General features: G+C 34.9%; 1 protein-coding gene across 4 annotated transcripts in view; it reads right to left on the bottom strand.

Moving 5' to 3' along the window:
• Window positions 1-22,831, bottom strand: part of TBCK (TBC1 domain containing kinase) — a 232,024-nt gene that overhangs the window by 24,546 nt on the left and 184,647 nt on the right. For 3 of the 4 annotated variants that reach the window (XM_060012853.1, XM_060012854.1, XM_060012856.1), the window contains 2 exons: window positions 11,241-11,416; window positions 3,512-3,671 (listed from right to left, as the gene is read on the bottom strand). In XM_060012853.1, coding sequence (XP_059868836.1) covers window positions 3,512-3,671; window positions 11,241-11,416 — 336 coding nt within the window. Of the gene's footprint in view, window positions 1-1,288; window positions 1,528-3,511; window positions 3,672-11,240; window positions 11,417-22,831 lie in introns of those variants that run through there. The other variant, XM_060012855.1, reaches the window with a different exon arrangement.

The following is a 22,831-nucleotide window of genomic DNA, read 5'->3' on the forward strand; positions in this document are numbered from 1 at the left end:
GAACAATATAAGCAAATGAATATCTAAAGTTCTCTTTAGCCCCATGATGAGAAAAATTATTAAAAGTACATCTGTGGGACTTTCCTGGTGGTGCAGTGGTTAAGAATCTGCCTGCCAGTGCAGGGGACACGGGTTCAATCCCTGGTCCAGGAAGATCCCACATGCTGCGGAGCAACTAAGCCCGTGCACCACAACTACTGAGCCTGTGCTCTAGAACCCACAAGCCACAACTACTGAGCCACCGGGCCACAACTATTGAAGCCCGAGTGCCTAGAGCCTGTGGTCTGCAACAAGAGAGGCCACTGCAGTGAGAAGCCAGTGCACCCTAACGAAGAGTAGCCCCCCCTTGCCGCAACTAGAGAAAGCCCACCCACAGCAAGGGAGACCCAACACAGCCAAAAATAAATAAATAAAATTTATATTAAAAAAATGTACATCTGTGGATAAAGAATGTCACCAGCCATTTCAGTAAACAAAGAATGTTGCAGCCATAAAGCCATTAGCCACTGCAGCAGCCTGTGATGATGCACCCTGAGGGGAATTCAGGATGGAGAAAAACAGAATAGTGGCCCAAGGCAGTTAAGATGCATATCAAAGGAATAATTTCAATAAGCCCAGACTCTTGCATCTTCCCATACACAGAAAAGCACTAAAATCATTAACTTGAGATGTCTGTTTTTGTGATTAGCAATAATCTTTTGATGTTCAACTACATTTTTTTTTTTTTCTTAGCAAAAAGTCCTATATACCCTGGCTCCTCCCTTATCTCTTTGGAACAGTCCCTTAGAGCTATCTGAGAGGCTATATCCCCAGCTTAAGTCCTCAGTAAGTCCACTGAATAAAACATAATTCTCAAATTTTAGACTGTACATTTTTTTCAGTTGACACATCTCTATACAGATATTTAAAACTGTTTCTCAAAAATTATTTCCTGATGTTGGATTGAAGCATTAATAACTGAGCATACAATTTGTTCAGTCACTTGTCTACAAGCATGAATAATCATGGAGAGTTTGAGGAAGAAGGAACTGTTCATGATAGCATCTGGTTTCTGACAAGCAAGACGTTGGCTAATTTATTCAGAATGTGATGGGTCTTCACTTATTACTATTATTTTCAAATACTGTTATTACTTCATCTAAATAGTCTTGCTTCCAGATTTCCTTCATATGTTGAACTTTTAAATTTATTCACACTATGATAGACTAGCATTTCACAACATGACAAATGGTTTATAATTTGTTATTTAATGAAAGAAATGAGTTATCCTTTTATTTGTATATGTGTTTTGACCTTTATGATAAAGTAAAATCAGAATAAACATAAATCTGGAGATTAATACAATGAGTGGGATGTTTGGAAATATTTGACATATTTAAGAAGATTCAGTTATACAGGTCCACTTATTAGATACATCTTCCAAATGGTGAATGCTTTATGAAAGTAGAGGCTTAAGCTTGTTAGCACTTAGAGCATAAATGTTTATTTCAGGCCTTGGGTTCATATCCTGGGAGGAACTATTGTGATCTGTGAAAAATCAGAACAAGTCTATTTTTAAAAAACAGGACAAACGGCAGCATTCAGACTCAAAAGCCTTACTTGCTCACTGAGTTAAGGGTATGGCTTAGAGTCATATAGACTCATGTTGCAGTCCTGGCTCTGACATAAACAAATTAGATAAACTCTGAGTCTCAGTTTTCCTCATACATAAAATATGAATCAATAATGCCTCCCTCATAGAATTGTTATGAAGAATAAAAAGAGATTACATATGAAAGTACTTATCACGATGCTTAGCACACAAACACCAGTCAATAATTGGGATTATTATCACTGTAAAGATTTCTTCCTAAGGCTATATATTATGGGGAATCCAGAAATATGTGATTCTCAACAGTATTTCTATGGGTTGAATGTACTGATATGCATTGTAATTGAAAATGGATATTTTTCATTGGAATGATATGACAATACAGATTAATGTAGCAGCAGCAGTACTGTGGTGGTAGTAAAATAATAATAATGATAACAAACTTACATCAAAGTAATTCAGATACCATGGCTTTAGTTCTAAAATGTCCTCATTTACTTATTAAAATTGCATATTAGTCATTTACTATACTTTCTCTGAAACAGGTATATTTAGATTATTCCCTGTCAGACACTAGATACAGTTATGTAAAAGAAGGGGAGTGATTTTAGATTTATAGCTAATATCCACTCAGATATGCTTTAGTTTGGTCAATTAAGCTTCTTCATCAAGGATGGCTTTAATTTAGTGTCAAAAGCCAATACTGCCGGGCTTCCCTGGTGGCGCAGTGGTTGAGAGTCCGCCTGCTGATGCTGGGGACACAGGTTCGTGCCCCGGTCCGGGAAGATCCCACATGCTGTGGAGTGGCTGGGCCTGTGAGCCATGGCCACTGAGCCTGCGTGTCCGGAGCCTGTGCTCCGCAATGGGAGAGGCCGCAACAGTGAGAGGCCCGTTTACCTCAAAAAAAAAAAAACAAAAAAAACCAAAACCAAAACCAAACAAACAAACAAAAGCCAATACTACCATTAGCTCTGTACTGAGACAAGGATTATTGGATGCTTAAAATGGTCTAGGACCAAAAGTCTTAAAGTTCTTACTTGACTATATTTCCATTGATCACCATTCTGGATTACTCAGTGTATTTGCATAAGCTATCTGCAGGGAGGAAACTATCTCTGTTACTTTGCCAGGGGCAGATTCTTCCGTCCTTTTAGAAAAAGGGCCTGTTCTGGTTTATTAATGTTGCCTACATCTAGATACGTTTTTTTAAAACAACTTTACTGAGCTATGATCGACATATAACAACATGCATATTCAAAGTGTACATTTTGATAAGTTTGACAGGGGGATTTGTAAACAAGCCCCTTGGGTTCTCATACTCCCTATTCTCTAACTTGCCTTTTATAAAAAATAAAGGTGATGTTTTTGACCTCCAAAAGCTACTCTTTGTTTTATTTTTCAAAATGTTTAAGAACATAGCCAGAAGAGAGCGAGGTCATTTTATTGTTTCATAGTCCTCATATTTGAAAGTTGATATCCTTCCTGAATTCTCTATCATCATAAAGCTTTGAGCCTATAGTAAACAAAACCCCCAAATACAACAACTTCTATCATGGTCAGCTTTCACAACCTCTAATCAAGCCCCAGTGTTTTTCTACAATGGAAGGAATTGAAGCTACTTCTTGTTATTTCAGGAAGTAGATAAAAACAAAAACACCAAAACTAAAACAAAACACCTTAGGCTATCATTTGAAGTTTCCTAAGCTTAGTATTGACCCTGATGCTGCACAATGAGGAAAAAAGCTTGAATTCTTTTACTGGGAAAAGGTAGACAATCTCTTTTATGTAAGACTATAGACAGATCTTCAAAGCTCATTTGATATGCAACCAGCTTCTGAAGAAACACTTTTAGACAATCTGTTGCAGTGGGCAGGTAAAAAGCTCATCATGATGTCATATGACATTTCTGCGTACACTTACCTCTGCTGTGTGCTTTGCCACATTCCCCACGATGACAATGACCTTCCCTTTGAAGCTCTGGAGCATGGCAGTGTAAGGTCCTTGGGTAAGCTCCCCTTCCGCAGTAAACGCGGTGCTGAATGGAATGTTGATGCTGCCTGAAATGTGACCCCGAATAAAACTGAGAAAAAAAGTTAAGGAAAACATTTATTTGTGTGCAGACTTGAATCTGTGACAGAAGCTCACAGAGGTAATTGATTCTCAGAAGACAATACCATTAAAATCAAACACAAATGGAGACCAGACTTGAAAATTCCGAGCAGACGAAACCAGTTTAATCATACAAGTGAAGATTTAGCTTATTTTGCAAGACAAGTGAGGCTAACTTGACCTGGGTCACTTATTTATATCTCTGAAAATCATAAGTGAAACTTAAATTGTTCCCCTAAATTGATATGAGATGATCACTAACAAATTCCCTTTAAGAAAATTCTAATATTGTAACCAATTGCTGAAAAATAGTCACTGCTGCTTTTTAACAATACACCTCTGAGCCTCACTCCATGTTTTGGTTCCACCGCTCCTGGTTTGCAAACTGTCTTTTGGTGTGTGCACAATAAACTTTTACTAATTACTACTTCAGTTATTCATCAGTTTTACTTTTTTCTTTTCTGAACATTTGACAGTTCTAAACATCTTCCATCCTCATGAGTATTTTATTTAAACAACGTAAGGCACCTCTGCAGAAAAAAAAGTTAAATGTGAAAATGCAATGAACAAGTGAAAGGAAGAAGACTAGCCAAAGATATAAAGAAGACTTTCCTGATTAAATGAAGTATTGTGAAAGTGATCAGAATGCAACAAATAAATGGCAGTCACACAGCTTGTACAATATTCATGGTTTTCAGTTCATTACTATTATTATGATTATTTTAAAGATCTGAAATATAGCCAAATGGATATTCTCAGATGTAACTTGATAATGCAAAAGCTTATCTACTCTGGGCAAGCAACTGCTAAATGGGACTCTATTTAGAATTGTTAGAGGTCATTAGCACTGGCTGGAAACATTTCTGTTGTTGGTTTATTTCTCAAGTAAACTTAGCTATTTCCATTCTTTCCAATTTTCTGTTCTCTAAAGGGGGTGATGTTTTACTATATTTGTACTTTAGAAGGGTTTTAATGATTTCATTGACTATTACTTGTAATTTTGGAATTAAAAGCTTAAGCTTAAAATATTTAGAAATATCATAAGATCTTAAAGAAAAAAATATTCCTTCAAAAGTAATTAAAAAGTACAATTTTAAAAAGTGAAATTAAAAAGATGATTCTTCATATAGAGTCTGTAGAGGAAGATTCTGAAATATTATTATTAATCAAATAACTTCTCAAAAAAGCATAAAATAAAAACTGCGAAAACTGCTCTGAAAGAGATGTATATGATGCTTTGATAGGATATATCAATTTGGGGAGGACAGGGAAGGTTTCCACTAAGGAACTAAGTGATGGCCGAGGTAAAATATGAATAATTAATAAAAGTTAATTAGGCAACAGGATGGAATGGAGGTGGTATAGGGTGGTGGAAAGGACAAACATTTTCAGGCAGAAATGTCAGGCATATATTGGGGAGGAACATGACCAATCAGGAGAAAGGAAGGAAGGCCAGTACTGGTGTAGAGAACAAAGACAGCATGAGATAAGATGAGCCTGGAAATGGATGCAGAGGCCAGATCATACAGGGCCTTGCAGATCATGTTGTTAATATTGGTCTTTATCCTAGAGCAATGAAAATCAGAAAGTATTTTAAGCAGACAAGTAACAGATCACATTTGCACTTTGGCAACAATGTGGAGAAAGGTTAGAAGGGGAGTGAATGTAAAGATTAGTTTATAAGACATGTAGGCAGTATCTCATCTCTTCCCTAACAATCACTGATAACGACCATGAAGAGATGTTTGTGTTCAATAGAAGCATTTTCCCCTAAACTTCCACTTTAGATGTGTTCTTTACAAAATGGAAAAGTCGTAGAGTTTTAAAAAGTTATGTCACAAGCAATGAATATTCCCCCAACCCCCCAAAAAGACTCATTTGTCATTCCTGTAGAAGGGGGAAAATTATAATTATTTATTGACATGACAGTTTCTCAGTTGCCCCAGTTTGTAGGTTCACCTTTAGAATACTACTTCTCCTGTTTCTCTGTCTTTCTTTTTCCCTCATTAATGGAGAGAGGAGAAATTTGAGGCTCCTACTCTCAAGAATGATGGTGGAGGTTGAACATGTATCTTAAATTTCTAGTCAGCTGTTGCTTCATCCTTTCTTCTTTAAAGAAGGCATCTGGCATTAATAATGAGGGAAAGGACATAAAAAGTTCTGAAAAATGAAATGAGAGGTAGAATAAATATTATCATTCCAGTGTATACTGTTTAATTAGAGTCTTCTAGAATAAACAGAGAATTTATGATCATAAGGAGATCACCCTTGAATTTCAACAGCACTAGTTTTTCAAACATTTATAATTACTCAATACTCAAAATATCAACTGCAGTTTTCATGAACAGAAATGACTTTGTACTCAGCATATAATTACTCCGACAGCACTTTAATCTTCAATAAGGACATACCTTAAAATAAAAATAATTGATTTTTCAGAAACTCTGAACCTAACAACTCAATTATTCTCAGCAAATATATCTACATCTGCTAGTCTGAATCAACTGGCAGAGAGACTTTCTGTGTTTATCAAACAGCCAGTATCAACCATGAACATTTTTCCTTTCTAGTGCTTTTTGAATACCAAAAGCAATACAAATCTGTACTAGTCAAATGCTCTAGCAGACATGTCTGCACTGCCTGCCCACCTCCCACCTTCTTGTTTGAAAGGAGCTCAACTACTGACCCTGATGAAAGGGTGAGCCTAGGCTGTCATGTTTGTATCAGGTGATCCTGCCACGATCAGGACTGACAGGATAGGAGGGAGGGGATGAGTGAAGGTGGACATCTGACACAGGCTGATATCCTGTGTCAGATAGGCTGAGCCAGTTAGATTCTCTCCCTTCAAAATCAAAATAAAAGATAAAAGACAATGCTCAGACTGTGTTAAGCTTAACAATGTAAAATCACATTTGAGTGCCTTCTATATATATTTTATTCAGCCAGATGTTAAAAAATTAATGACTCTAGAAATAAAATAATTTATTTTACAAGATAAATTCTATAAACATTTGGTTTAAAAATAGTACCCATCTGTATCCAAATACCCAATATCTAATATCTGTATCTAAAATCATAGATAAGCATCTAGATGATTTTGTGGGTTCAATATCACGAATTTATTATGTGCTTTTAAATAACACTTTAGTATGTCATACAAGTATGTCATAAACTTATCCTAGAATTTTCTTTTGTGCTTTATGGTTTGATGTTTTTTAAAAAACCACTAGATTAAATGTTAAAATGCTTGACGAAGTAAGATTGCAACAGAGTCTTTTGGGTAAGAGAAAAGTTATAATCCAAAATGCAAAACTTTTCCAAACATTTTTCAGGCTATTTTAACACTTTGGAAGATAAGACACAAAAGAAAAAAATGTCTTAAACCATACTTCCCCTATTCTTAGTTTAGTTCAAGCAAAAAATCCTGGAAGACATATAAAAGCACTCATCCAAGAACACTCTTGTCATAAAAATTCTAGTGCAAATAAGATTGGGTAAGCACAAATGCTTGTAGACAGGGTGGTCAAACCTGTAAATAGCTATCCTTAACTGTGAGACTGGCAAATAGCAGAGGAGAACGAGACTGGCCTAGTTACACATTAATATATTTACAATGAACATTTTCTTTTTAAGTAAGTTGGACAATGAAGACAATTTCGGTTATTTAAGGATCTTGTTTCCTTGGTGATTATTTACATTTCACTGCCTACATTAGAAATTCTCATGTGACACAAACATCACATGATGAAGTAGAACTTTTTAAGGCAATTTCTAAACACATGAGAGGCTGTCAGATTATACTGTAAAGGTAGGCAGCTGAATACTATTTTTAACTTTCTGAGTCTTTCATAATCATAATAAAATATTACGTGTTTGAAAAACGAGCACAGAATAGATTCTGTACATTTTGTGTTAATTGGACAGAATACGTAAAGTAAAACAGAAGTTGATTTCTGACATATAGTGACTCTGATTAATCCTGGGCAAAACATGGCAGGAAGAGCAAAATGATACAGAATACACTGAGATAAGCACTTTCTCCATGTTCTAAGGACGGAAGTTTTACTTCCTTGTACTGCAGTGGAAGACAAGTATGTATATGTTCTTAATAATAAGGTAGTATTAGAGACGAACATGCAACAATATATATTTTAGGATTACGACTGTTACTTCATTGCTTTCCTCATATTCTAGACAAAAATTTGGACTCTTTGCATTTGCCTTTTGCATTTAGAAAAGCCAGCGCTTGCCAGCATAAACACAGGCATGGGGTAAACAATACCCACACTTAAAGAGGTTCTATAGTGAGTGTACTACCCAACAGACAGACACTATACTGTAAACTTAAAAAGCTTCAGCTTCAAAATGCCCAGTTTAGAGAGTATTAAGGCAATAGAAGCCCAAGTATTTATGTGGTAATTAGTCTCAATCATATATACATCTTGACAGTGTACTTATAACAATGTCCACCATAATTTTCAGATTGGTTTTGGCAAAAACCACAATAAAAAACAATGGCACACACACTAGCTTTTTACCTTTCAATGTTTATAAGACATTTTTGCTATTAGGATTTCTGATGATGTCTTTGAAGGAATTAAAAGATACAAGACATGATTAAAGAAGTCAGCAGTAATTACAATGAAATCTCTTCCATGGAATAATAGTAGCTATAAAAAAACCAAAAAAGCATCTAGTTATTATAACAGTCACCAAGTCAGGTGTTTGTACCTTAATTTTTTTTTGTGATAAAAAGAGTTGGTTTATTAGAACAATATTAACAGGTGAGGATGATATGCATTATCTTGTAGGTTTCTAAGATATGAAGACTTTCCTGTATTCATAAGTCAGTCTATATAAAAGTACGACAAGTAGATGCATCATACTTTAATCAAGCAGATAGAAAAACATATCAGTTCTAAGAACAAAATAGGTACACCATATAGGTAAATTACATAGGTAAGTGTTCATATTCCAGAAAAAATTCTTCACTTTACTAAAAGATTTTAAAATTCCTTTAAAATATTTAATGGCTCAAAATTCAACACAGAAATAATCTCATGTTTTTTAAATCCTAAGAGAGCACAGCTGGGCTTTCCTGGTGGCGCAGTGGTTGAGAGTCCGCCTGCCGATGCAGGGGACATGGGTTCGTGCCCCGGTCCGGGAGGATCCCACATGCCGCGGAGCGGCTGGGCCCGTGAGCCATGGTCGCTGAGCCTGCGCGTCCGGAGCCTGTGCTCCGCAATGGGAGAGGCCACAACAGTGAGAGGCCCGCATACCGTAAAAAAAAAAAAAAAAAAAAAAAAAAAAAAGAGCACAGCATTTCTCATTTAGTGACATCATACCTCTATACAAAGCATACTAGTATCTTACCAGACCACTTCTGAAGGTATGCGTACTTTTATGTTGTCTTGTCTGTTTGCTATGTTAGCTAATTATAATTAGTGTTAAAGAGCTCAAAGTAAATGTTATACCTTTAATATTAATATATCAAAAGCCAAAAGTTTCCTATTATATAACTAAATAGCATTAACTGTTATAAAAATTATATCTTTAGATATCATTTTTTCTTGCTAAATCTATTGTTGCTTTCCTTGAACAGCACCACCGTCCCCAAGTCAGTCTAAAACCTCATTTTTGTCATCTCAATAGTGGCAATATTCAACTGTAGTGTACTAATAAATAGCATCCTCCTATCTCTAGTCCCATTTTCACTTGCCTATTTCAGACACTCACTACCTTGAGCTTAGACTATCGCAGTAGCTGTTTTCTCCAACTCTCACCTTTTCCCTTGGAAATCCATTTTATTCACGATGTTACATTAGAAATTTTGAAACACAGCTCTGATTATCACATCCATGCTGAGAAACCTTCCATGGCTGCCTATAAGACAAAGCCCAAATTTCTCAGTTCAGCCCTTATGAATAGAACTAAACTATTTACTTCAATCCCAGCCAAACTGAATTACATGCTGTTTCCAGTCCATGTTCTGCCTAGCTCCTGTCTTTTTCTCTGCCTAAATAGCTTTTCTCCATATTTTTGAGTGTTCAAGTATTACCCATGTTTTGAGAGTTTTCCCCAAGAAATTTTCCCTTGCCACAGTATCTGTATATCTCTCATGACAGCAATTTGATTTTAAATAAAACATACTAATGTACCTGATTTCCACCAAGACTTTAAATAATTTATAGGAAGGATCTCTATTTATCTCATCTATGAAACTCTTACAATGCTTAATACAGTATCTAGAATACATCTAACATATTTGTTGAGTAAATAGATTTCAGAATTGAGCCAAACCTAGAGTAACTAGTGGCAGCTGCAAATACGCTAAATGCCTCCTGGCCTTCCTAGCTAGTGGCACCACTACTTATCAATACTTGTAAGTGCCATGATATAGAATTCTCTTTTGTCAAAATACAGTATGAGAAAAAAAGAAAGAAACAGCAACAGAAGTCATTTTCCTGGATTTTCTCCAGCACAGAGACCAACCCAAAGGGCCTGGTAAAACTAGGTTATTTCAGTGTGAAGCTAGAGACCTCACTCTCTGTGACTGCAAATATGAAGGAATATTTATGCACATCAAATCTTTGGGCGATTCGATCCTTCTAGTCTTGCCTGCACCATTACCTCCATTCTCATCCTTCTTCCCACTGCATTAATCTCTCTAAAACACAAATCTGAGCATGCCACTTACCTGATTAAAATTCTCTAATATTCTCACAGCCTATGGAATAAAACCCAAACTTCTTAGCATGTTATGCAACATTCTCTATAAGCGGCCTTTGCCTACTTTAGTCTCACTTCCCACCAACTTACGAAGAAAATTAATTGTAAAAAACTTCTACATTTATATTTTATATATTGAGTTTTTAAGAAAGATTTTATTTTAAAAGGGAGTTACCTGGTTCAAAAAATATCTGAAAATCATTTACCTAGATTCTAGAGTATAGAGCACCAAGGCATGCTTTACAAAGATCTGAAAGATGATGAAAATATAAGGAGAAAGACTGAACTATTACTATTTTGTAACTTTTCATACTTTAATGCCAAGCAAAACCACCAGAAGTTATGGTACACTTAAAATGTCAGTGGAAAATACTTTAACATGTTCTCTATAAGCCAATATTTTGAAAATTATAATAAATAAAAGTTCAGTGTTGAGATCTGGCTCACTTTCCTCTCTAGGCTATGAGGTAGACAAAGTAAATACTTACGCTTCATCTTTGCTAAAGTTTTATCTATACCAGGAAGGATTCCCACAAGAACAGCAATATATAGCAGTGAAACACAAAAACCAAGAAAAGAGCCCACTATTCTGGTGTTGTCTGGGAAATATTTTAAGGTTTCTGGTATGTAATGTTATCTTATGAAACATTATGCAAGTCTGTTCTGGCAACCAGTTTGAGAGTTATTTAGCTATCTGAATTCAGAGGAATCCCAACTATGTTCATTGTTCCTACCACATGCCCTTTAAGTTAAAAGGAAGCAATGTGAATGAAGCAGTACCACCCTTTAAAACCTCAGGCGTAAAGGATACTCTTCACTATTCCGGATGTCAACTACCAGGAGCTTTGGTTTACTGGACTTTGCCTTCTTGGTGGGTGTTTTGAAGTGGCCTGTCACTGTAAGCTCACACAAGTCAATCAGGTCCTCTGCTGAAATCCGGGGTGATACTTCTGACTTTAGGTCATTTAATGGAATGGATTCTCTTGACTGAAAAAAAAAAGCACAAACAACACAAACATTGAGAACATTATAGAGAGACAAACTATAGCCAGTACAGAATATCTTCAGGTTTTTTATATCAATTACTATAGCATATGGGAGAACAGGAAACTGTATCTCATTTTAGCAGTGTACTGTGTAACTGTATTCCCTACCACTGATGTTTACTTTTTTATTAGTCACACATATAGGAAAGCATTATTCTTTTGCTTCACTACAAGTTCCTGGCTCAAATGTGATAGAAAGAGATGAGGCAGAACTGACTGATTTAAGAAAGATTTGACCTTGGTGTTGGTTCTAATCAAATGCATCATATGTGAAGAGTTTTTTCAAAGGAAAGACCGATTGCCTTGTGAAATGGTAAGAACAGAAGGAGAGAGGAGTCACTGACAAATTCATAACTTTCTGAAATTTTTTGTGTGTATCAGCAAAGAACTTTAATATGCTGCAAGCATGTTCCTCTGCAAATTAACTTCAGTAGATTAGTAAGTTATATTTTGGACAAATTATACTGCTTTGCTTTTTTAAAAAAATAATTATAAAAATACAGAATCTAGCTTTCCTTTTATTAGACAGTTATATATGCAATTTTACTATTCATTATACAATATCCACTTAGGGGCATAAAAGTAAAACTTCCGGGCTTCCCTGGTGGCGCAGTGGTTGAGAGTCCGCCTGCCGATGCAGGGGACGCGGGTTCGTGCCCCGGTCCGGGAGGATCCCACATGCCGCGGAGCGGCTGGGCCCGTGAGCCATGGCCGCTGGGCCTGCTCATCCGGAGCCTGTGCTCCACGGCGGGAGAGGCCACAACAGTGAGAGGCCCGCGTACCGCAAAAAAAAAAAAAAAAAAAAAAGTAAAACTTCCTCTATACAATTTACATCTTATTTAGTATCACTGACATCAGTATTTTCCTGGGTGACTAGGGTTTCAAATTCATGGAACTTTGTTTATTGACAATGGACAAGAATTTAGAATAACTATAGAACAGCTCTGAAAATGTCTGCCCAAGAAGCTGTACATATAATTATCATTTATCATTTCTGCCCAAGAACCTGTACATACAATTATATTAAACTTAGATATCCAAACATCAGAAACCAATTGGTATGAGAATGACTTTTTTAAAAAATTAATATTCTATTTTTAACCTAGAGTCAGAATTTATTTAGCAACGTTACTGATAAAAATTATCTTTCAGTAGAGTGGGCTTTCTGAAAGGGCTATCTGGATGTGTTACTGATAATGCTAACCAAGCAAGCAAAAATCCAGACCTGGTAACAAGACAGGTATTTTACTGTGTTCATTAAACTACTGGGAGAATGACTTTGTCATGGTACCTGGAGTCTGAAATGGTAGACTTTTTTTTGGTATATGGTATTAGAAAATGTTCTAATTTCATTTTTTTACATGTAGCTGTCCAGTTTTCCCAGCACCACTTATTGAAGAGACTTTTTGTCCATAGTACATTCTTGCCTCCTTTGTAGTAGATTTACTGACTATAGGTGTGCGGGTATATTTCTGGGCTCTCTATTCTGTTCCATTGATCTATGTGTCTGTTTTTGTGCAAGCACCAGTTTTGATTACTGTAGCTTTGCAGTATAATCTCAAGTTAGGAAGCATGATTCCTCCAGTTCTGTTTTTCTTTCTCAAGATTGTTTTGGCTATTTGGGGTCTTTTGTGTTTTCATACAAATTTTAAAATTTATTCTAGCTCTGTGGAAAATGTCATTGGTATTTTGATAGCGATTGCATTGAATCTGTGTATTGCCTTGGGTAATATGATTGTTTAAACAATAGTAATTCTTCCAATCCAAGAACATGGTATATCTTTCCATCTGTTTGTGTCATCTTCAATTTCTTTCATCAGTGTCTTACAGTTTTCCAAGTACAGGTCTTTTACCTCCTTAGGTAGGTTTATTCCTAGGTATTTTATTCTTTTTGATTCGATGGTAAATGGGATTGTTTCCTTAATTTCTCTTTCTGATAGTTCATTGTTAGTATATAGAAATGCAATAGATTTTTATATATTAATTTTGTATCCTGCAACTTTACGTAATTCATCATGAGCTCTAGTAGTTTTCTGGTGGTGTCTTTAGGATTTTCTATGTATAGCATCATGTCATCTGCAAACAGTGACAGCTTTACTTCTTCCTTTCTAATTTTGATTCCTTTCATCTCTTTTTGTCTGATTCTGTGATTAGGACTTCCAATACTATGTTGAATAAAAGTGGTGAGAGTGGGCATCCTTGTCTCATTCCTGGTCTTAGAGGAAATGCTTTTAGCTTTTTACCATTGAGTATGATGTTAGTTGTGGGCTTGTTATATATGGCCTCTATTATGCTTAGGTATTTTCCCTCTATGCCTGCTTTCTGGAGAGTTTTTATCATAAATGGAAACTTTTTTATGCTTCAAAAGCTTTTTCTGCATCTACTGAGATAATCATATGGTTTTTATTCTTTAATTTGTTAATGTGGTATATCACACTGACTGATTTGCGGGTACTTAAAAATCCTTGCATGCCTGGCATATTAACTATGAGAATACAGAGCCAGTATCTAGAACACTCTTCCCATATTTTCTGTCATGGGTCCTGGCACTAACTTCAATCTAGTTACCCAGGACAGAAATCTGAAAATCATCGTAGATTCTTCATTCTTCCTTATTACTCATTCCCATCAAACATATCCCCAAATTCCACCAGAATAACTCTTGAATCTGTTGCCTGATTCACTGCTCTATCTCAGGGCTTTCATCATCCCTTACATGGAGCTGTTTGCCCCTCTTGTTGCCTCCTTTTTTCTCTGCTTCGCTCTTCATTTAAAGTTATCCCTTCTAATCCATATGCCAAATGCCATGAATTAATATAAAAATCTCATCATGTAAATTTTATAATTAAATACACCTCCATGGCTTCTAGACACTGATGGAGTGAAATCCAAATTCCTTGGTATAGAATATAAAGCCTTTTATAAATTGGTCTCTGTCTATAATAGGCAGGAGACCATAGGCTTTGGAGTCAGACTACCAGGACTCAAATCTTGGCTGCCCACTCATCAGTGTGTGACTTTGGACATGATATTTAACTGCTCTGCCCAATTTCTTCATCTATAAAGTGGGATAACAGCATTTATCTGAATCCTCCTAGGCTGCTGTAAGAATTAAATGTTAATCTATATAAAATATTTAGAATAGTGTCTGACACACTGTCAGAGTTCAATAAATGTTTGTTATCTCTTTTTTTTTGTGGTACGCGGGCCTCTCACTGTTGTGGCCTCTCCCGTTGCGGAGCACAGGCTCTGGACGCGCAGGCTCAGTGGCCATGGCTCACGGGCCCAGCCGCTCCGCGGCATGTGGGATCCTCCTGGACCAGGGCACGAACCAGCGTCCCCTGCATCGGCAGGCGGACTCTCAACCACTGCGCCACCAGGGAAGCCCAATGTTTGTTATCTTTCACCTTTTTTTCTCATCCCTTACCACCTTGTACCATGTACTTTGGCATTAGCAGACTATTTGCCTTTTTATACCACTGTGTCACCTTTGCCCACGTTGTTCCCTCTGCTTAGAATGCCGCACTTTGTCCATCTAATAAATCCCTGCTCACCTTACAAGTATCAGCTCAAATACTATTTTCTCTGTAAAGAAAGTCTTTTTGACTCCTGGCAGTCTTACTTAGTTTTTCTTCTGTGTCTGCATAGGTATCAGGTATACATCTTTATTATAATAGGATTATTTACTTCCCACTAGACTGAGAGCTCCTCAAGGATAAGGAAAATGACTTTTATGCCTATGTCTTCCCCAGGTCTCAGCAAATTATCTGACACATAAAAGATATTAAAATATATTTGCTGAATATAAATGAATAAAATGGTTTTTCTAAGTCTTCTATTACTTTTCCTGAGTAACTTTGTGCTATGTATATGTTTCCCAAACAACATGTATATACCTCCATCATAGTAATTACTATACTTGTAATACATTATCTGTTTCTCCTCTTGACTTACAACATCCTTGAATGCAGGTTCTATGTCTTTTCATATTTGTATCTCCAAAAGATAGCACAAGGTCTGGAACCAAAAAAACTTAATAGATATTTAATGAATGAATGAGTGAATAAAAATATGATTAAATAACATTACAGAGTCTATTGTTATGTCTGGATTATTAGACAGACTCTTCAGGGATGGCAAATCATAAGATTCTCTCTAGCCTCTGGGCACTGTAATGGTTAATCAAGAACACTGAAATCTATATCTGCCTCAATAATTTCTCACAGCCATCTCTCCTTTCCTCAACTGAAAAATTGAAGATGACAGTTGCTACCATATAAGCTTACAAAATGTACTCTAATTAACTGAAAGAAGTTAGGTGTACATAAAGAAGGCAAAAAAATAAACACACACAAAAAACTATCCCTAGGAAAGTAGGCAAAATAATTTAGTGATAATAAAAATATGAATGAAGGAAAAAATAGATAAAAAAAATAGAGTTGAAACTTTGGGGAATATCAATAAAATTGGAAAACCTGTATGTGAAATGTGTGCCTGATAAGAAATGAGAAAAATATAAACAAACATATTTTTATATTTTTCCTTTCTCTATATATTTTCTTTATATATCGCCCTTCCTTCCTTCCTTCCTTTCTAATTATCTATAAATGAGAAAGAATATAAGCATGTAAAAATATTTGAAAAAATAAAAAAAATTGATTCCAAATATTCCCAAAAGAATATAAAATCTGAATAGACCTAAATATCCATAGGCCTAAGTAGAGCTGAAGAGAACTGATGAATGATATGTGTGTGTGTGTATTCAGAAGTCACAGAAAAATTGAATGGACTTTGTAAATTTTAAAGGTAAAATTTTAAAGTTTTTAAATGATTACTTTAAAGAAAGGTGCCAAACACATTTTTTTCCTGAAGCAATTCTATCTTGTAACTGTTCCAAGGCAAAGAAAACATTGAAAGGTTATTTTATGAAGTGACCATAACCTAATTCTTAAATCTAACAAAGATAGCATTAAACACCACCCCCAATATTCCTTAAGAATATAGATTCTTAAAAAATCTCAAAACTAGAAAACTGAATGCGGTAGCAATTTAAAAGAATGGCATACTATGACAAAGTAGGGCATATTCCAGGAATGAAGGACGGTTCAATATTAGGACAATTTTAAAAATAATTCATCACCTTTAGTCAAAGGATATGAAGTATGTAATCATCACTGTAGGTGACACAAAGCCATATGTGATAAAACTTCACATTTATTCCCAATTTTAGAAAAACTCATGGTAAACACATATCAGAAGGCAAGTTAATTAGAACAATGAAAGATTTCATTAAGGCAGATGTTCTTTATCTCAAATATTTGACATTCTAATTAATGATGAGCCACAGAGGCAGACTTATTAAAATAAAAATGGAGAAATAATATTGTAGCTATCAGCATTATTATTTTTATTGTTATGAAAGTTGCTGTGGAGATAATAAGAAAATTAAATACTGAGTGTAAATATTGGAAAAATATATATTTCTTAGACAATAGTCTTCTTAGAAAATCTAGAATAATCAGAGGAAAATCCAATAAAACTGGTAAGAATTTGGCACGGTTTTAGTTACAACATACATACAACAAAATCATTAGCTTTTCTCTACAGCAGCAGCAGCCAGTAAGAAAACACAAGGAGCAAAAGCTTTCAATCACAATATCAAAATACTCCTCCAAATCAAAATACTCCTCCAAAACAAAATACTTAGAAATAAGAGAATTTGAAGAAAATGAAAGAGTTTTGTGATGGGCATTTGAAAAACCTGAGAGACATAAAATGCTATCTGGAAAGAAAGATTCAGTATTACAAGATCTTTATTTTTCCTCAGAACAATGTATTAATATATTACAATTTAATCAAAACTCTAAAAGGATCTTTCTTTTTGATTTTGAAACATAAGTTCTAAAGTTCATTTGACTAAATAGGTGAGAATGTCAAGAAAATGTTGAAAAATAATACATTGTAATATGTTAAAACTGTATAAAATAATACCACATGATATTGCACCAGAATAGACTAGAAGACAAACAGGACATAATGGGATGCACAGAAACAGACTCCAATACATATAAATATTTGGTAAAAGAATAGGATTCCATATCAAATCACTGGGGGAAAGGGTATATTATTTAGGATATAGTGTTGGCATCATTTATTACCTAGAGTAAAATAAAATCATGTTTCTATCTTATACTACAAAGCAAAATGATTTATAAGTGGAACAAAAAATTATGTGTAAAAACTGGAATCACAAAAGAATAAGTATTGATGACTAAAATTATTTTTAAGCATACGGAAAAAGCTGAACTCTTAAAGAAGAGAAATATACATGAAAAAAATTTAAGATGCCCTTATTATATAAAGAACTCTTTTAATCAATAAGACAAACCAATAAGAAAAAAAATCTGCTTAGTTAAAATGAAGTGAGGGGAGATGTATACATATACTTGGCAAAATAAACAAAAATAGGTAAAGAAAACTTTTTTACCTCAATCATAGAAATATTAGAAAAACATATATACAATCATAGAAATAGAAAAAGTAGGTAAGTGTTCTGGGATATCTTTTCTTTGTCCCTCCAGATTCACTCTCCATTGGCTCCTGCCTCGTTCTCTGCTGGGCGGAAGATTCTATTTGCAACTACAAGAGGGACCCTCGGTCCTCTGGCTTTTAAGGTGGTACAGACAATAGGGAGAGTAAGGTCAGGATATATATTCCCCTGGTTCCCTACTCGAAAAGTCACCTTGGCCTGGCTATGTTTGTTGACCAAAGGTCACTGTTCCTCTCAAGATGGCTTTCTCTACCTGCTTCTCCTTTTTCATGTTCTGATAACCTCTTTCTCCCTGATCCCTTTTGGCCTTTAGGTGGTAACAGGGCTGTCGCTAGTGTTCATAATTTACTGCATTATCTCTTATATTTTCACCAACATTCCACGATTATCTTTGTAACTATTATACCTTTGTAATTATTATCTCTTTAATTATTATAACCATTCTTGAATTATCCTAATTTGAGTTTACAATCTTTCGCTGTTGGTTAAACTCTGACAGTAAGCGTGTAGGGAAGAACTATAAAATATGCATTTTAAGGCACATGAAAAGATGCTCAACATTGTTAATTATTTGAGAAATGCAAATCAAAACTACGATAAGGCACTACCTCACATTGGTCAGAATGGCCATCATTAAAAAGTCTACAAATAACAAACGTTGGAGAGGGTGTGGAGAAAAGGGAACCCTTCTACACTGTTGGTGGGAATGTAAGTTGGTACAGCCACTGTGGAAAATGGTATGGAGGTTCCTCAAAAAACTAAAAACAGAGCTACCATATGATCCAGCAATCCCACTCCTGGGCATATATCTGGACAAAACTATAATTCAAAAAGATACATACACCCCTATGTTCATAGCAGCACTATTCACAATAGCCAAGACATGGAAAGAACCTAAATGTCCATCAACAGATGAATGGATAAAGAAGATGTGGTATATATATACAATGGAATACTTCTCAGCCATAAAAAAGAACAAAATAATGCCATTTGCAGCAACATACAAACAACTAGAGGTTCTCATACTAAGTGAAGTCAGAAGGAGAAAGACAAAGACCATATGATATCACTTATATGTGGAAACTAAACTATGACACAAATGAACCTATCGATGAAACAGAAACAGAATCACAGACATGGAGAACAGACTGGTGGTTGCCAAGGGGGAGGGGTTTGGGAGACGGATGAATTGGGAGGTTGGAGTTAGTAGATGTAAGCTTTTATATATAGAATGGATAAACAACAAGGTCCTACTGTATAGCACAGAGAACTATATTCAATATCCTACGATAAACCATAATGGAAAAGAATATTAAAAAAAAGAATGTATATATATGTATAACTGAATCACTTTGCTGTACATAGTAATTAACACAACATTGTAAATCAACTATGCTTCAGTAAAAATCAATAAGTAAAATAAAATAGACATGTTTTAGATGTGTGAATCAACATAAACTTTCTGGAGAAAAAATTAGTAATATGCATTAAAAACTTTCAAATATGCATGCAATAGAAATTTCTTTTAGGAAATTTGTTCCATGGACATAATCACAGATTGTACAAAGTAGTATGGAAAAATATTTATCAAACATAGTTTTTCTTAAATTATGAAAAACTGGAAATAATGTCAATGCATGATAAAAGGTGATAGGATAAGTAACAATGAATTCATATAAAGAAATATCATTCACCCATTAAAATCATATTTTAGAAAAATACTACTTAGTAGAGGAAATATTCAGGATATATTATCAAGGGGAAGAAGACCCTATAAAACAATAAATTCACCAAGATACCAGCTTGGTGATGTATATCATAGTGACTATGTGAGTGTGTGTGTAAACACATGCATGTGTGTATACATGTATTTTCATATATATAAGAATAATGCATAGAAATGGTAAAAGTGGTAACCTTTGAGTCAGTGGAATTAATGTGGTTTTTTTCTTAGTGATTTTCTGTTTTTAAATTTTAATAATTAAGCATGAGCTGTTTTTAAAAATTTAAACATTTATAAAAATATGATTGCTTTCAACCAGCACTATTATATACTTCTCTTAAATACTTCATAACTATGAATCTAATCTGTCTGAAGACAATTCTTTTCAAATATATACAGCAATATAAAAAGGCTTCACAAATAAGAACTCATGGCTATATTCACCATTGCAGGTAATCAGATCTGGCACTAGAAAACATATAGAGATGTTAAAGAAAAACAATAAAATCACTATTATTCTTAAATTTTGATAAGTTTTAAAATGATTAAAAAAAAAGGATCAGCAAGTAGGGCAGGCTTTCATGCATTCAAGTTCAGAAAAGAGACACACAAAAGCTATTATAGACAATTGAATAAAAAATGTTTGAAGCTCACTGGAATGTTTCATTGGTAAGGACTACTCTGTTTTTTGCATGAAGAAATATTTGAATAAACTGATGTTTATCTATCTCTTCATCAGATGTATGAAGAATTTAGAGAAAAGGACCTGTTGGCTATGTGGAAGAATATTTAATATACTTTTCCAAACTTCTACCAACACAAATGTAAATTACATTATCATCACTAAATAATTATAAAGTTTTCCTTGTTTAATGTAAGATAGTAGAAATTACTTAGTAGATTACTGCCTTAAATGGCTGATATTTTTCTTAGCAAGAATTGTGTTTCCTTTAAGAGTAATATATTTTGATACTGCACTCAGAAACAGCTCTATATGTTATCATACTCATAATGTATATTAGAAGGTTAAAAACAAAACAACAAACACCCTTCATTATGGAAGGAAGAAAACTGTCATATATTATGCTATTTTGTGTGTATGTGTTTGTGAGTGTGTGTGTGTGTGTGTGTGTGTTTAGGGGGAGGGTGAGAAAGAGGGATAAAATCTTAATATAAATAATTACTCTCTCTAAAGCCACTTGGAAATTAAGGATTCCAAAAGATATTTATAGTACCTGGGTATAAATGAGGCCAGGAGTGCTGCTTTCAGAAGATACATGGTAGATTTGATCATTTCTTAAAGCTTTTGAGGGATTTTCTCAGGGACAGGACGACCTCATAATGTCTACAGTACTGGTTCTTTGAGTCATTTTAAAATCTCTTCACTTTGGAAGCAAAGTAACGTTTATTAAATATCTACTTTATAGTTCTAGAACCTAAAATAAGGCAGCAAAGGAAGTGACACACATTGCATACAGTTCATATATAGAGAGATCTACCTTAATTTTGGGCAAAAACACTTAGAAAGACTATTAAATTTCACCGAATAATTGGAATTGGAACACCACCCGTAATACTAAAGATAATCTTCTAAAAGAAAGGTGGAAATATAAATCAGAAAGCATGAAAAGCAAAAGTAGGCACGTTTATAAGGCAGGAAGCATCACAGGACTAATCATGTATTAATGTATGTTTCAACACGATGAAAATAAACACTCTTTAGGACAACTTATAAAAGCAAAACTCTACTCAAAGATCTTTTCAAGTGACATATCATGTTTCTAGGAGAGAGACTGGATCAATATAAACATGCTGATGACAACAAAGAACCAGGTATATCAATAGCTTAAATTTCTTAGATTTCTTTTGTATCTCTCATAGCAAGAGATGAGAGGGTCTTGCCCAGAGAAGGTGCTGAAATGTTTGATAAATAAATGCATGCATGTGTAACAGGATGCTGAATGATGTTGTCCCTAGGTTGAAACAAAGAGGTTCTAATGTGCTACCAAATAATAGAAACTGCCAACAAAAGCCACCAATGTCTTCCCCAGGGCTGAGAAGGGACAGAAATTACTCTACTACTTCCAACTAACATCCCAGCATCCCCTTTGTTCAAGATAAAATGCCCTTCTGTTCTCATCCTGCAGGGTAGAGGAGTGGGTGTTTCTGGACACTCAAATCACTCCCCCCTCCCTCACAAGGCAAGTGATGGGGAGTGCCCAAGACAATCATTTGTAGAGATTCGGGCATACCTGAAAGAAGGGGTGGCTGACATTCTATTTTGTAGTAGAATGCCTGTTTACACAGAAGACTTAATAATCTGTCCTATACCTATCTGAGCAGGTAAGAAGTAAGGAGACTTAATAATCTGTCCTATACCTCTGGCAGTGCTGAGAGAGAGGGTGGTAAGATGCTTATCTTCTCTGACCCTACATTTCTAAGCTGTATTGCGAGAATGATGACACTTACCTCACAAATTTACTGTGAGGATCAATTGATATAATACGTGTAAAAATGTTTGGTAGACTGTAGATCTTTATATAAAATAAGTTGTTATTAAAAATCACATCCCAAATGAAGCAGCTTGAATTTCATGGTAAAGTAGTCTTATTATAGTCTAAATTTTTAATAAATCACCAATCAGCAAATATTTAATCTAGTAGCTTTGTGCTGGCCATCTTGAGAGAGACAGAATATCATTTCCACCTCAAAGAGTCCCTAACCTGGTTGGAAAAAAAAGACTAACATAAAAGCAATAATATATATATGTGTGTGTGTGTATGTGGGCCTTGAGTTTTCAAAGTATTAAGGTAATAAATGATATCAAATACAAAAAAGTGCAATAATAAAACTATACAATAATAACAGAGAACACTTATATGGTGCTAACTATGTGTTGGTCACTATGACAAGCACTTGACATATATGAGCTTATTTCAGTGTTGCAACAATTCTATGAGGTAGGTTTTATTATTTTGATCATTTTATAGAGGAGGAAATTAGGGCAGAGAAAGGTTAAATAACTTAACAAAGGCCATATAATCAGTAAGTAACAGAGCCAGGATTCAAATTTAGTCTGGCTC

This window comes from Delphinus delphis, chromosome 5 (assembly GCF_949987515.2).
Source record: "Delphinus delphis chromosome 5, mDelDel1.2, whole genome shotgun sequence".
NCBI lineage: Eukaryota > Metazoa > Chordata > Mammalia > Artiodactyla > Delphinidae > Delphinus > Delphinus delphis.